This window comes from Rhinopithecus bieti, unplaced genomic scaffold, assembly GCF_001698545.2.
Source record: "Rhinopithecus bieti isolate Rb0 unplaced genomic scaffold, ASM169854v2 scaffold_2272, whole genome shotgun sequence".
Taxonomy (NCBI): Eukaryota; Metazoa; Chordata; class Mammalia; order Primates; family Cercopithecidae; genus Rhinopithecus; species Rhinopithecus bieti.
In genome coordinates this window covers 7,183,626-7,198,944 of record NW_016804163.1, presented here as the reverse complement: position 1 = coordinate 7,198,944, position 15,319 = coordinate 7,183,626, and the positions used below count along the sequence as shown (strand labels likewise).

Here is a 15,319-nt window from a genome sequence, read left to right as displayed (position 1 = left end):
GTAATGTTCATCACTGACTTGCTCTCAATAAATACGTGGGTAAATCTCTGCTCGAGGCTGTCAGCTCTGAAGGCTGTGAGGCCCCTGATTTCCTACTCCACACTCTCTATTTCTGTGTGTGTGTCTTTAATTCCTCTAGCACCACTGGATCAGGGTCTCCCCGACCAAGCTGGTCTTGGCAAGCAGTGCCCATAAATGGGGGCTCGAACCCAAGTCAAAGCGTCGCCGGAGCGACAGTTGGAGAATGTGGAACTAAGCTGGAAGACACCCAAGTACTCTTAAGCAATCCCTGCGGTGAGCAAGAAGGGGAGCTCGGAAGCATCAGGTTAATGATGGGACAAGTGTGGGCTCTGGTTCGTTCCACCTTGGAACACTTTCACTCTAATGATAAGGAGGAAGTAGAGTCTAATGAAGTAACAGAAGAAGTAGCATAGCAGGTTTGTTTGCCAGCTAAAGCTAAAGTAGCAAAGGAGGAAGAGGTTCATCCCTACCCTTCTGCTCCCACTCCTTATTTTGAAGAAAAAGAGTGGCCTGATCCTCCAGAACTTTCTTTGCCAGAGGACACTGGGTGAGAAGTAGCTGCCTCAGTGACTGTTCCAGCAGCACCTCGAATGACCACTCTCAGTTCTATTCTGACAGGAATTCAGCAAGCAACAGGTTCTGAAATTGAGGCAATAATTAATCGTCTACCAACCAAAAAAAGTCCAGGAGCAGATGGATTCACAGCTGAATTCTACCAGAGGTACAAAGAAGAGATGATACCATTCATTCTGAAACAATTCCAATCAATAGAAAAAGAGGGAATCCTCCCTAACTCATTTTATGAGGCTGGTATCATCCTGATACCAAAGCCTGGCAGAGACACAACAACAGAAAAAAAGAATTTTAGGCCAATATCCCTAATGAACATTGAGGCGAAAATCCTCGATAAAATACTGGCAAACCAAATCCAGCAGCACATCAAAAAGCTTATCCACCACGATCAAGACGGCCTCATCCCTGGGATTCAAGGCTGGTTCAACATATGCAAATCAATAAATGTAACATATCACATAAACAGAACCAACGACAAAAACCACATGATTATCTCAATAGATGCAGAAAAGGCCTTTGACAAAATTCAACAGCCCTTCATGCTAAAAACTCTCAATAAACTAGGTATTGATGGGATGTATCTCAAAATAATAAGTGTTATTTATGATAAACCCACAGTCAATATCATACAGAATGGGCAAAAACTGGAAGCATTCCCTTTGAAAACTGGCAAAAGACAAGGATGCCCTCTCTCACCACTCCTATTTAACATAGTGTTGGAAGTTCTGGCCAGGGCAATGAGGCAAGAGAAAGAAATAAAGAGTATTCAATTAGGAAAAGAGGAAGTCAAATTGTCTCTGTTTGCAGATGACATGATTGTATATTTAGAAAACTCCATCATCTCAGCCCCAAATCTCCTTAAGCTGATAAGCAACTTCAGCAAACTCTCAGGATACAAAACCAATGGGCAAAAATCACAAGCATTCTTATACACCAGTAACAGACAAGCAGAGAGCCAAATCATGAGTGAACTCCCATTCACAATTGCTTTAAAGAGAATAAAATATGTAGGAATCCAACTTACAAGGGATGTGAAGGACCTCTTCAAGGAGAACTACAAACCACTGCTCAATGAAATAAAAGAGGACACAAACAAATGGAAGAACACTCCATGTTCATGGATAGGAAGAATCAATAAAATGGCCATACTGTCCAAGGTAATTTATAGATTCAATGCTATTCCCATTAATCTACCAGTGACTTTCTTCACAGAATTAGAAAAGCCTACTTTAAATTTCATATGGAGCCAAAGAAGAGCCTACATTGCCAAGACAATCCTAAGCCAAAAGAACAAAGCTGGAGGCATCACGCTACCTGACTTCAAACTATACTACAAGACTACAGTAACCAAAACAGATATATAGACCAATGGAACAGAACAGAGGCCTGCAGAAATAACACCACACATCTATGGCCATGTGATATTTGACAAACTGGACAAAAACAAGCAATGGGGAAAGGATTCCCTATTTAACAAATGGTGCTGGGAAAACTGGCTAGCCATATGTAGATAGCTGAAACTGGATCCCTTCCTTACACCTTATACAAAAACTAACTCAAGATGGATTAAAGACTTAGATGTAAGGCATAAAACCAGAAAAACACTAGAAGAAAACTTGGGCAATACCATTCAGTCATAGGCATGGGCAAAGACATCATGACTAAAACACCAAAAGCAGTGGCAACAAAAGCCAAAATTGACAAATAGGATCTAATTAAACTAAAGAGCTTTTGCACAGCAAAAGAAACTATCATCAGAGTGAACAGGCAACCTACAGAATGGGAGAAAATTTTTGCAATCTATCCATATGACAAAGGGCTAATATCCAGAATCTACTTAGAACTTAAACAAATTTACAAGAAAAAAACAAACAACCCCATCAAAAAGTGGGCAAAGGATATGAACAGACACTTCTCAAAAGAAGACATTTATGTAGCCAACAGACACATGAAAAAATGTTCATCATCACTGGTCATTAGAGAAATGCAAATCAAAACCATAATGAGATACCATCAGACACCAGTTAGAATGGTGATCATAAAAAGTCAGGAAACAACAGATGCTGGAGAGGATGTGGAGAAATAGGAATGCTTTTACACTGTAGGTGGGAAGGTAAACTAGTTCAACCATTGTGGAAGACAGTGTGGTGATTCCTTAAGGATCTAGAAGTAGAAATACCATTTGACCCAGCAATTCCATTACTGGGTATATACCCTAAGGATTATAAATCATGCTACTATAAAAAACACATGAACATGTATGTTTATTGTGGCACCATTTACAATAGCAATGACTTGGAACCAACTCAAATGTCCATCAATAATAGACTGGATAAAGAAAATTTGGCACATATACATGGAATACTATGCAGCCATAGAAAAGGATGAGTTCATGTCCTTTGCAGAGACATGGATGAAGCTGGAAACCATCATTCTCAGCAAACTATCACAAGGACAGAAAACCAAACACCACATGTTCTCACTCACAAGTGGGAGTTGAGTTGAACAATGAGAACACATGTACACAGGGAGGGGAACATCACACACCCTGGCCTGTCAGGGGGTGGGGGACTGTGGGAGGGATAGCATTAGGAGAAATACCCAATGTAATTAACGAGTTGAGGAGTGTAGCAAACCAATATGGCACATGTATACCTATGTAACAAATCTGCATGTTGTGCACATGTATGCCAGAACTTAAAGTATAATAATAATAAAAAAGAAAATCTATAAATATAATAAATTATATTATCAGAATAAAGGATAAAATATTATGATTATCTCAATATGCAGAAAAAACATTTGAAAAAATTCAACATGGTTTCATGATAAAATTTCTCGATAAATTAGGTACAGAAGGACTGTATCTTAACATAATAAAGGCCATCTATGACAAACCCACAGCTAAATTCATATTCAATTACGAAATTAAAGCTTTTCCTCTAAGAATAAGACAAGAATGCCCACTCTTTTATTCAATTTACTACTAGAATTCCTAGCCAGAGCCATTATACAAAAGAAAAAAAGTGAAAGCCTTCAAAATCAGAAGGAAAGAAATTAAATAGTCTCTGTTTGCAAGTGACATGATCTTTTATATGGAAAATCATAAAGATTCCACAAAAATCTGATAGAACTAATGAGTTCAGTATAGTCACAGAATACAAAATCAACATAAAAAATTAGTAGTGTTTCTATGTACTAACAACCAACTATCTGAAAAAGAAATTGAGGAAATAATTTCATTTACAATAGCTCAAAATATATTTAGGAATGAATTTAACCATGGATGTGAAAGGCCTGTACACTGAAAATTATAAAACATTGATAAAAATTTGAAGTAGACAGAAAGTAATGGAAGGATATACCATGTTCATGGATTGGAAGAATTAATATTGTTAACATATTCATACCACCCCAATTTATCTATGGTTTCAATTCAATCGCTATCAAAATTCTAATGACATTTTACTCAGAAATTTTAAAAGTCCTAAAATTTGTATAGAACCACAAGAAAACTGGAGTAGTCAAAGGAATTTTAAACAGAGAGAACAAAGCAGGAGACATCAAACTACCTAGCTTTAAAATATCTTAAGAATCAATATTAATCAAAATGGTATGGTACTGGTATAAAAACAGACACATAAACAAGTATAACAGAATACAGTCCAGAAACAGACCCAGATATTTATGGCCAATTAGTTTTTAACAAAGGGCCAAGAACATTTAATGAGGAAAGGATAGTCTCTTTAATAAATGGTTTTAAGAAACCATATACACACGCAGAAGAATGAAATTAGAACCACCTCTTACACACTATAAAAAACAAATTCCAAATAGATTACAGAGAAGACTTGAAACTGTAAAACAACTAGTAGAAAACATGGGGGAAAAGCTTCATGATATTGGTCTGGGCAATAATTTTTTGGATATGAAATCAAAGGCAACAAAAGAAAAATTAGACAAATGAGATCATATCAAATTAAAAAGCTTCCACACAAATGAGAAAACAATCAACAGAGTGAAGAGACAAATGGGAAAATACCTGTAAAGCATACATCTTAAAAGGGATTAATATCCAACATATAGAAGGAACTGGAACATCTCTACAATAAAACAAGTAACCCAATTAAAAATAGACCAATGATCTGAATAGATATTTGTCAATAGAAGACATTCAATATCAATAATCATTTGAGAAATGCAAACTAAAACCACAATGAGGTATCATCTCACTCCTGTTAGAATGGCTTTTTGTCAAAAACACAAATGATAATAAATGTTGACAAGAATGTTGCAGAAAGGGACTTGTTTTGCTCTGTTGGTTGGATTATAAATTAGTACAGATCTTACTGAAAACATCATAAAGTTTCTTCAAAAAATTAGCTACAGAACTACCATATAATTTAGTAATTCCAGTTTTGAGTATGTTTCCAAAGGAAATAAAAGCAATTATGTTGGAAAGATATCTTTATTCCCATGTTCATTGAAGCATTATTCACAATAATCAAAATTTGGAATCAACCTATGTATCTAACAATAAATGAATGGATGAGGAAAATGTGTTATACATATGCACAGTAGAATACTACTATTCAGTCTTTAAAAGGAAGGAAACCCTGTCATTTATGACAACATGGTAAACCTGGAGAACATTATGTTGAGTGAAGTAAGCCCGGCACAGAAAGACAAATATTGCATGATCTCTCTTATATATGGAATCTAGAAAAGTTGAACTCATATAAATAAAGAGTAAAATGGTGGTTACTGGGAGCATGGGTGTGTGAGGGAATTGAGGAGATATTGGTCAAAGGATACGAATTTTAGTTAAACAGGAGAAATAAGTTCAGGAGGTCTATTGTACAACACGGTGACTATAGTTAATGCATTTTATTTTTTGAAAATTGCTAAGAAAATAGACTTTAGTGTTCTTATCACAGAAAATTATGTCAGGTAATGTATATATTAATTAGCTCTACTGACTCATTCCACTGTGCATGCATATTTCAAAACAACATGTTGTACAAGATAAATGTATAAAGTTTTTATCAATTAAAATACATTTAAAACAATATTGAATGAAAATGTGTGCTTTGGATGATTCTCTTTTTCCTTTTTTCAGTCAACTTTATAGAGGCATAATTAATTAACATACAATATAAGTGTGTAGTTCAATGAATTAAGACTGTTTTCCAATGTGGTTGCACTTTTGTATTTCCATCAGCAGTGTGTGAGTGTTGCAATTGCTTCACATTCTTTTGAAAACTTGTAGTGGCTCAGTATTTTAAGTTTTAATTTTGGACATCATAATGGGTACAAAGTGGTATTCCGTGGGGAGGAGTTTTGAAAGCGCTTAAAGTTTGCATTCATTATCAAACTTTTAATTTAGTCATTTATTTTATATCAGCATGGACTCGGATTCTATTTTAGTCAGTAGATTTTAATGCATTATTTAAAAAATGAGAACAAAAATTTGGCTTTCCCTTCAGTTTCTCTTGCAGATGACCACAAGGCAGGTGTAATTGGTTTAATGGCTGGCCTGAAATATATGTAAATATTTCAATTCTCCTAAGTATCAACTATGCCCTCTACTCTAAAAGAGTCTAATGCTTATGAGCCTTTGTCTTAACATTTCCATTATTATAAAGTCCCTTCTTTTAAACTCAGAAAAATTAATAATAGTTGAAAAATACGGTCCAGTGATTCTAACAATCAGTTCTTCAAAACTATCCACTCTACCATTTTCAGCTTCATTGAATCATTAGAAATTAATTCTCACCTAGTGGACAGAATTTGAGCTTCCTAATTCCTTGCAATTTATCATTTTAAAGCACACTTCAAAATCATAGGTCCTGGCTCAAACTTCTGACTTCTTCATATTTCTCATAAACTCAATACCATCCTTATTTGACCTCAGTAAATATTGTAATGCACATCTGTTCTTCAAGACTATCACATCCTTCTTTGCTTTCTTTCCCCAGCTCCATTCACTGAACAGATTGTTCATGTTATACATTCTCTGGCTAGTCTGTCAATTCCCTCGACAACTTGACCAAGTCTCATAGTTAAATGGTGAAACATTTGTTTCCTCTGCCTTAATCCTGGACTGCTGACTCTTGCTGAAGAAAACTTCAGCCTTGTTCAAATTCTCTAAAACTTACGTTTTATGAAACCAGGTAGGATTCAGTACTGACTGAGAAGAATCTGTGGGAGTAAATATGGAACCCTAAGAAAAGCTATTTTCTGGAAAATAAAAATGATCAATTCCTGATTTTTACACATATTGGTATACTTCAAGGTCAATTCTAGATTCTTCTTTCTTCTAACTTTATCCTTTCTTCTTAAGATCTTATCTTTGCTTTTAGCTACAATTACCATATTTATCCCAATAACTGTAAAGTATTTATGTTGAATATCACAAATTTAGAGCTTCAGATCATATTCTGTTTCTGAGATTTAGACAAATATCCTCAAGTGCCTGCCACGCAAATGCATTTGAATCTTAAAAGTACCCCAAATTGAACAAGTACAAATTTAAACACATGGTCTTTTTTTCTCTCAAAAACAACTTTTTTTCCATCTAACCAGTCAGCTAGGACAGAAACTTAGATGTCTTTCTGCAACTATTACTTCCTAAATAATTCTCCCAGGCTGTTTCTCTCTCTCCATTTCCACTCCCAATACTCTAATGATTTCCTAATTTATATATGATAACCACACTCTTCTTTCCTCATATCCATTGATCACAGAGTAGCCAGAGATGTATTTTCAAGATGAAGATATGATAATTTTATGCCCCTCTTTGACAAAAAACAATCAAAGCCTGTAATGTGTTTCTTATCCCATTTAGCATAAAATAGAAAGTTCCTAATGTGGTTTACAAGGCTCCTCCTGTTCTGGGGTATGCCTTCTACTCCAGGCTCATCATGAACTACTCTGTTGTTAATTTTCCTTTGTATATGATTAACATATATCTAAGTTATCTTTCCTATGTGTAACCGGACATGTCCCCTTTCCAGAGAAAAAAGGTAGAGCAAAATGATTTAGTAAGTCATGATTTTATTGATGATGTGTTTTACAGAATCACAAAATTTAGAAACATAACAAGAATTTAAGTATCACCTAAATTCAAAGAAATGTGGGTTTCTAGGTTGCTCAATTCAAAGAGAAAGTATGATTTGGTTTGATTCATTTAAAACAGGTTACAAACAGAATTACATTTCAAATTTAGAAGATACAGTATTAAATTATTCATCTTATCTTGGACATTTTCCTCAAGGAGAATTTTCTGGAAGAAAAGTAGGTTTATATGTGTGATTATTAAGAGAAAGAGAGAAAGGCATGCTGTTTTGATCATTAAATTCTTGATGATGACTATCATCATCAAGATGAGACAGAAAAGAAATATGAGCCAAGAGAATCTGTTGTTGCCAGCAATGAGTTTACCAGAACACCTCTAGATGAACATTTTCCAAATGGAGTGACAGACTAATTGCATCTAAGGGGATGAGAATCTGCCAAAGAAGAGGATGCTGTTGGTCTTATTTTGTCTGATGAAGAATAGGAAAGGGTGATTACAATGGAACTCTTCATTAGNCTCCCAGGCTGTTTCTCTCTCTCCATTTCCACTCCCAATACTCTAATGATTTCCTAATTTATATATGATAACCACACTCTTCTTTCCTCATATCCATTGATCACAGAGTAGCCAGAGATGTATTTTCAAGATGAAGATATGATAATTTTATGCCCCTCTTTGACAAAAAACAATCAAAGCCTGTAATGTGTTTCTTATCCCATTTAGCATAAAATAGAAAGTTCCTAATGTGGTTTACAAGGCTCCTCCTGTTCTGGGGTATGCCTTCTACTCCAGGCTCATCATGAACTACTCTGTTGTTAATTTTCCTTTGTATATGATTAACATATATCTAAGTTATCTTTCCTATGTGTAACCGGACATGTCCCCTTTCCAGAGAAAAAAGGTAGAGCAAAAATGATTTAGTAAGTCATGATTTTATTGATGATGTGTTTTACAGAATCACAAAATTTAGAAACATAACAAGAATTTAAGTATCACCTAAATTCAAAGAAATGTGGGTTTCTAGGTTGCTCAATTCAAAGAGAAAGTATGATTTGGTTTGATTCATTTAAAACAGGTTACAAACAGAATTACATTTCAAATTTAGAAGATACAGTATTAAATTATTCATCTTATCTTGGACATTTTTCCTCAAGGAGAATTTTTCTGGAAGAAAAAGTAGGTTTATATGTGTGATTATTAAGAGAAAGAGAGAAAGGCATGCTGTTTTGATCATTAAATTCTTGATGATGACTATCATCATCAAGATGAGACAGAAAAGAAATATGAGCCAAGAGAATCTGTTGTTGCCAGCAATGAGTTTACCAGAACACCTCTAGATGAACATTTTCCAAATGGAGTGACAGACTAATTGCATCTAAGGGGATGAGAATCTGCCAAAGAAGAGGATGCTGTTGGTCTTATTTTGTCTGATGAAGAATAGGAAAGGGTGATTACAATGGAACTCTTCATTAGCTGAAGGAGGTGATGATACCTCTGTTACTACAGCAATGGCAGCTGTAGCCTCTGCTCCCTCCTCAGTGACCTCCACAAAGGCCTTGTGTAGGACTTTAGATACTATGAGACCGCGGCTCCCGGTCATGCCTGAGAGGTCTGCATCCCCACTGAAGATATCCACCATTCCCATGTTTCTCAACGTGTCCTTGAGGTCATAGCTCTCTTCCACTTTAAACCGAGGTAAGTGTAAATCCACACGTGCCTCTCTCATATTCTGCAAACTTGTCCATTCCATCAATTTCTCAGGAGTGAGTTTCTCTTCAAGCTATACAAATGGAAAAAAGAAACTGATATGACTATCAATCTCTAATACACCTTAAGAATGAATTGACTATGTGGAGAATTCTTGTTTTGGCAATAAATGTTAAATACAGAAGGTTCACTTTATTAGATATTATTCTTTTTTTTTTTTTTTTTTTTTTTTTAGTGAGACGGAGTCTCGCTCTGTCGCCCAGGCTGGAGTGCAGTGGCTGGATCTCAGCTCACTGCAAGCTCCGCCTCCCGGGTTTACGCCATTCTCCTGCCTCAGCCTCCCGAGTAGCTGGGACTACAGGCACCTGCCACCTCGCCCGGCTAGTTTTTTGTATTTTTTAGTAGAGACGGGGTTTCACCGTGTTAGTCAGGATGGTCTCGATCTCCTGACCTCGTGATCCGCCCGTCTCGGCCTCCCAAAGTGCTGGGATTACAGGCTTGAGCCACCGCACCCGGCCTAGATATTATTCTAATAGGCAAAATATGAGTCCTGAATATATAAATACATTGGGTTTTATGTGTATATGTATATATAGTATGTAAAAACAGAATCATGTTTCTATGTATATGTAATGTGTACATATGTATGTATAAACTGTATAATACACATGTAAAAATATCATCACATTATTTTGTACACAATGAACTATATGTATCACTATTTCTTGTGCCAACAGCCTACTACATGTGTCAATTTTTAACAGGTTCATCTTATTTTTCTTATACATTGTTTAGTATACATTGCAATTATTAAGTTGCAATTCCCTAAATTCCTAAATTTCTATTCCCTTTTTTACTTGGTGTATTTGTAAACTTTCCTCACATTGCTATAAATTTCTGCCAGTCAAGTTTAAATTGCTGCATAATAATATCATCAAATTGATATCCAATGGATGTAACTCTAATGAATTAATCATTCACTAAGCCTTCAGTTTGTATCAGGCCCTATGCTTAAATATTTGTAATATGAAGGTGAGTCATCATTCCTCATTTTGAATTTTTCGTTATTTTGAGGCAACTTAGTCACAAGCTTTTACCTAGTTTAAACCTGATATCATTGGGAAAATGTCAGGCAGTAGAAGGAAGAGTTGTAGATTCTAGTTCTTACCTTCTGCAGACCAGTGATTTCATTCGGCAGCAGCACAATCATGCTTAGATCTTTGCCTTTGTATGGTATTTCCAGGACCTTGGCCTGTACATCCTCCAGCAAGGCAAAATTAAAGGACTTGTTTTGCCTCATCATCTGTACGGACTTGTATGTATTCTGCAATAAGTCAATGTGTCCAACAAATAACACGTGAGACATAGGACAAAAAAGATAATATTATTGAGATATCAACACATCCTTCTTCTTCTAAGAACCTCTTCCGATTATTTTTCTTTTAACTATGGGGTCCTGAATCAGAGGATGTAGGCCCTAATTACTTTTTAGGACAAGTGACTCAAGCTCTATAACATGAAACGCGTGCCCTGTGCTGTCAGACACTCCTTCCGGAGGTATCTTCCTATTCACTCTCATGTTGAGTTGCTGTAAGTTTGGCCTGTAATGAGAGGTGGGAGGTAGGAAAGATGTCTATGGAATGGAGATTTTGTTAAGCTTTTTGCCCTTGATGGAGAAGACAGCCATGATAATCGCTGCAGAACGTGTGGCTACAGATGTGGTCCAGGCAACTGAAGCTCAGAGGCAAAAGGGTGATTTACCAGAGAGCTACTTGTTTCCCAATTAGTAAAGGAGACGAGAGACGCTTTCTAATGTTTTCTTTTAAATATTCATCATAAAAATTTGGCTCCGATTTAAAGAAAAGGACATGATCTCAAAATGGGCCTGAGCAGAGACAGGGGATCCACAAAGCTATTGTCATGCAGGGCCATAAGCAAATAATTCTCCAGATGTGTTTCCATCTAATTGGCTTCCTGTGATTTCCTCCTTGGCTCCCCTAGGCTCTCTTCATATTCATTTGGACAAATCCTTCATCTGGAGTGCCCTCTTCAGCCCTCCCTGCAAAGCCATCGCAATCCCCACCGCTGGTCCCCATGCAGTGACAGGCACAGGGCTCACTCGCGTAGGTTTCTCAAAGGTGTTTCTATAATGGGTGGCTCTCCTACCATTCGTTTGACTTTCCACCCAGGAGTTAATCTTCTTCCGACTTTCTTCTGGAGACTTTGCAAAATCAACAGATTCCACACTGGTCTGGTAAAATTTCTTGATGGCATCTAAATATTCCTTCGAGATATGAAGGAAGAAAGTAGGAATTAAGAGTAATTTATGTAACTATGTATTACCAAACTTAGTTATTTGTAATAATAGTATACTGAATCCAGACCCTGAACAGATGCAATATCTCCTGTCTATGCATATTTTTACATAGGTGCCATGTAGGCAATGCGAAAGGGGAATGCGGGCTGGCGCAAGAAGGAGGTCACTGAAGGTCAATATCATCTGGCAAAAGGCAGAAGCAGAAGAGGCTGTCATTTGCAAACTGCAGAGCAGGCTTCCCTGAAGGAGATTCATTGCTTCTCAGACATCTCTCCAGTAATTTTAACCATGATGTTTCTGATCTTTGTTTTTGTCTTTCATCCTGTGCATTCAGTATTTCCTGGTACTTCCTCAACTGTCCTCAGGAACTCACCCAAGCCTGCCCATTCCAATAATATCCCATTAGTCATACATTTCCCACCAAGATGTATGCTCTGTGACTGAGTCAGTGCCAATTTATTGACGGTATCTTATTACTTATTACTCTTACTCACTCTGTTACCCAACCTCCTCTTTTATTACACGATTATCCCTAAATGCACACTTCACTGATGTATTGTCAGGGTCTGGAACACTCCAGTGGGGGAGAGTTGTGGAAATGGAGCTAATGCACTCTGAGTAAATGCTCCACACTTGGGTCAGCCAGGCTCATCTGCCTTGCTTTCTTCCATTAGGCCACTCAGAGACACAGACACCAGGCTGCAGACGAAAGGTGGGTAGGTCAGGCGAAATTTACCTGTAAAAATTGATACGTCTTTTCTCCAAAGAGCTTGTTGGCGATCTTCAGCTCATATGCATCAGTGGATTTGTTTAACTCAGTCAGAAGCTTTTGAAACTGGTGATGAACATTTCCTGACCTATCAACCTTCAAACGTCAAAGAAGGAGATCACTGAATTACTGCATCAATGTAAATTCTAAACCCGTGCTAAGTCTGTTAGATCAGTTCCTAAAGGCTGGTATCCTCAATGATGACCTTTGTGCTTATTCCCTGATACTTGGTGTATTTCACCTCAAATACTCTTCAAAATCTACCTTATGTTTGACTTCTTCCAGAAAATTCTTCCTGCACTAATGTACTCCAATCTTTTTTCTTCTGAACTAAAGATGCAGCACTGTCTACCACTGGATTTTCTCCTTGTTGGGTTAAAGGGTTAGGTTTAGCTTCCCAGTTAAAATCTCATCTCCTTAAGGGCAAGGACCATATTTCACTTCTAACAGCCATCAAGGATATGAGTATGTTGAAGGTTGGATATCTTAAATAGGTTATGCCAGGAAGCCCTGTTATACCTGTTGGTGGTATCATCTTGTAAGACACAATGACTGATCTGTGGTTCTTTCCTCATGATTGTCATTCTCTGCAAATAAGAGCAGTGTGTGCCAGGTAGATGGCTAAGGACTTTACATGGGTAACTCTAAGTCTTTAGTTCAATTCAGGTGAAAACAAGAAAGCTCAGAGAATGGAAAATAAACCTCTTTATAGAGATGCCAAGTTTTGAACCTAAGCCTGTTAAATCTAGAAACTTCTACTTTCCAGCAAAACATTTTGCACTATTAAGGCTCTAAACCAATATATTCCATAGAAATCATTTTCCAAAATATACTTGGACTTGTGCTTATTCCTCTTAATCTCATTAATGACTCAATTAAAATTAAATTATTTTGTAACATTTTGTGATTAGTATAATTATAGCTATTTTATAATAATAGTAACATTTATTATGACTTTTTATGGGCAGGGCACTGTTATAAATGTTTGCATGTATTTGCATGTATTGAGTCAGATTTTTTATTACCCCTAGTTCTCTGGGATGAGGTCACTGGGACTCCGAGCAGTTGTCTCATGCTCGTGTTCACCATTTGTGAAGAGCAAAGCTGGAGTTTGAACACACCCTATCCTGATCCAGACCTATGCTCTGAAGTACGGCGCTGACTGTCTTTCAGTAACGCAAAAACGAGGAATAATAATTATGTGCCATGAAATGCCAACCCACTCTGTATGTCACAATCTTTTTGTCCAAGATTTTCCCTAAGAATGGCCTTTACTTAGTTTCTGTGAAGTTCCAGGTTTAAACTATGACCTGCTCAGGGATCTAAAGCTGAACGAAAGTGCTCTGTGACTCACATGATGTGTTGCAGCTTTTTCTGTGGTGTTCTCTGTGACTTGATCAAAGTGAAGAACCTGGAAGAGACATGAAGCGGCACAAGAAAACTTTACTCAAAAGATCTGTTTAAGTCAGTGGGCTCACAGTTGTGGGAATTCCTGCTCAGGCCCCTGCGCTACCCATCAGGCCACCACATCTATTACCATCTGCATGCTAGCCGCAGAAACTACAGAGAGAAGCTGCAACAGGACAGCATAATGAAGCTGATACCTACCTTGTTAATTTGTTGTGCAGTGTTGTCTTTGGCCCCTAAGAGGACCATCCCCAATGCTGTTGTGATGCTGATAGGGGAATAGAAGGTGTTGTTCTTTTGTGATTTTCTGAACTGTTGGAACAGATCGAACATGAACTTGGTGTTGGCTTCACTGAGTGAATTCATGGCGAACTCGATGTGATCTGGACTCCTGGAAAAGCATCAGATTCCTGTCAGAATGACTTTAATAAATGGAGTGGTATTTTGTAGTATGATTTTCTTAAAGAAATGACATATCTGGGTTGTGAGATTTTGACATTTAAAGTTTTTCTTTTCTTGTTTGTAGCATTTCAATCTTTCTACAATGTGCTTATATTGAATATATTAATGTCCTAATTAAGAGGCTCACAAAATTACAGTTTTTAAAGACTATTGCAAATAAGTAATAGACCCTCTTTATCTTTCCTTCATTGCTGGTTACACTAGGGCTAGCTAGGAAGGCCTTATAATGAATGCGAACAGGAGACCTCTGTGGATCACATCCAACCGGCTCTTAAGATGCGTTCCTGACGTCTCCTTCAAGGCTCTGTGGCTGCAAGGTACTCTTCCTCTGTGTTCCTAAAAGTGCACTGGTTTACTCGGTATGAAGCAATTTAGATAAAGGACAAATCAGATGAAATAGGTATTTTAATTTTGCCCTGGCAGAATAAGTAAAATATAATCAGAATGCAGGAGATGCATAATATAGAACACAGTGTCATTATTATTCTCAAAAATAATTCATGTTATTAAGCTGGAGTGGCTTGAAGCACTTACCTGTGTTCCTAGGTGGGCAGAGAGCCTGTGTGTGTCTGTGGAAGGAAGGGTGAGATCCTGAATTTATGCCTCTCCTCTTGCTGCCTCTCCCTCTGTGGTTAGCATTTGAAGTTACTCAAATTTGGATTTCACAAGCAGGCTAACACTCACCTTTATAAGTATGAAAATTTATGACAAAGGACATGATTACTGTTCTACCATTGTACTTCCTTCTTAATCTATGGGGAAAAAATAAAAATGCAAATCAGCAATCACTGGCTCATTTGAAATACCTGTAGGTGCCTTTCTAAAACTAATGAGAATAAGGTTAGAATTTCAATTTCCCCTCATTTGTTTCAACTCCATCCCTTTGTATTCTACTCCAGCTGTAAATAAACAAACAAACACACACACACACAAAAGAACAAAAAAACCCCACTATTCTTTTTTTGGATGTTGTATTGTCCTTTAG

At 37.0% G+C, this 15,319-nt stretch overlaps 1 protein-coding gene across 1 annotated transcript; it reads right to left on the bottom strand.

Annotated features, from left to right (window-relative positions):
- Window positions 1–8,585: 8,585 nt before the first annotated feature.
- On the bottom strand, window positions 8,586–14,997 carry LOC108526335 (serpin B3-like). Its single transcript, XM_017867057.1, has 7 exons — window positions 14,869–14,997; window positions 14,074–14,263; window positions 13,820–13,876; window positions 12,433–12,561; window positions 11,499–11,663; window positions 10,548–10,703; window positions 8,586–9,452 (listed from the first exon to the last, which is right to left on the bottom strand). Exons 2-7 carry the CDS (start codon window positions 14,236–14,238, stop codon window positions 9,048–9,050), a joined length of 1,077 nt encoding a protein of 358 aa, XP_017722546.1. The 5' UTR covers window positions 14,239–14,263; window positions 14,869–14,997; the 3' UTR covers window positions 8,586–9,047.
- Between the last annotated feature and the right edge of the window lie 322 nt (window positions 14,998–15,319).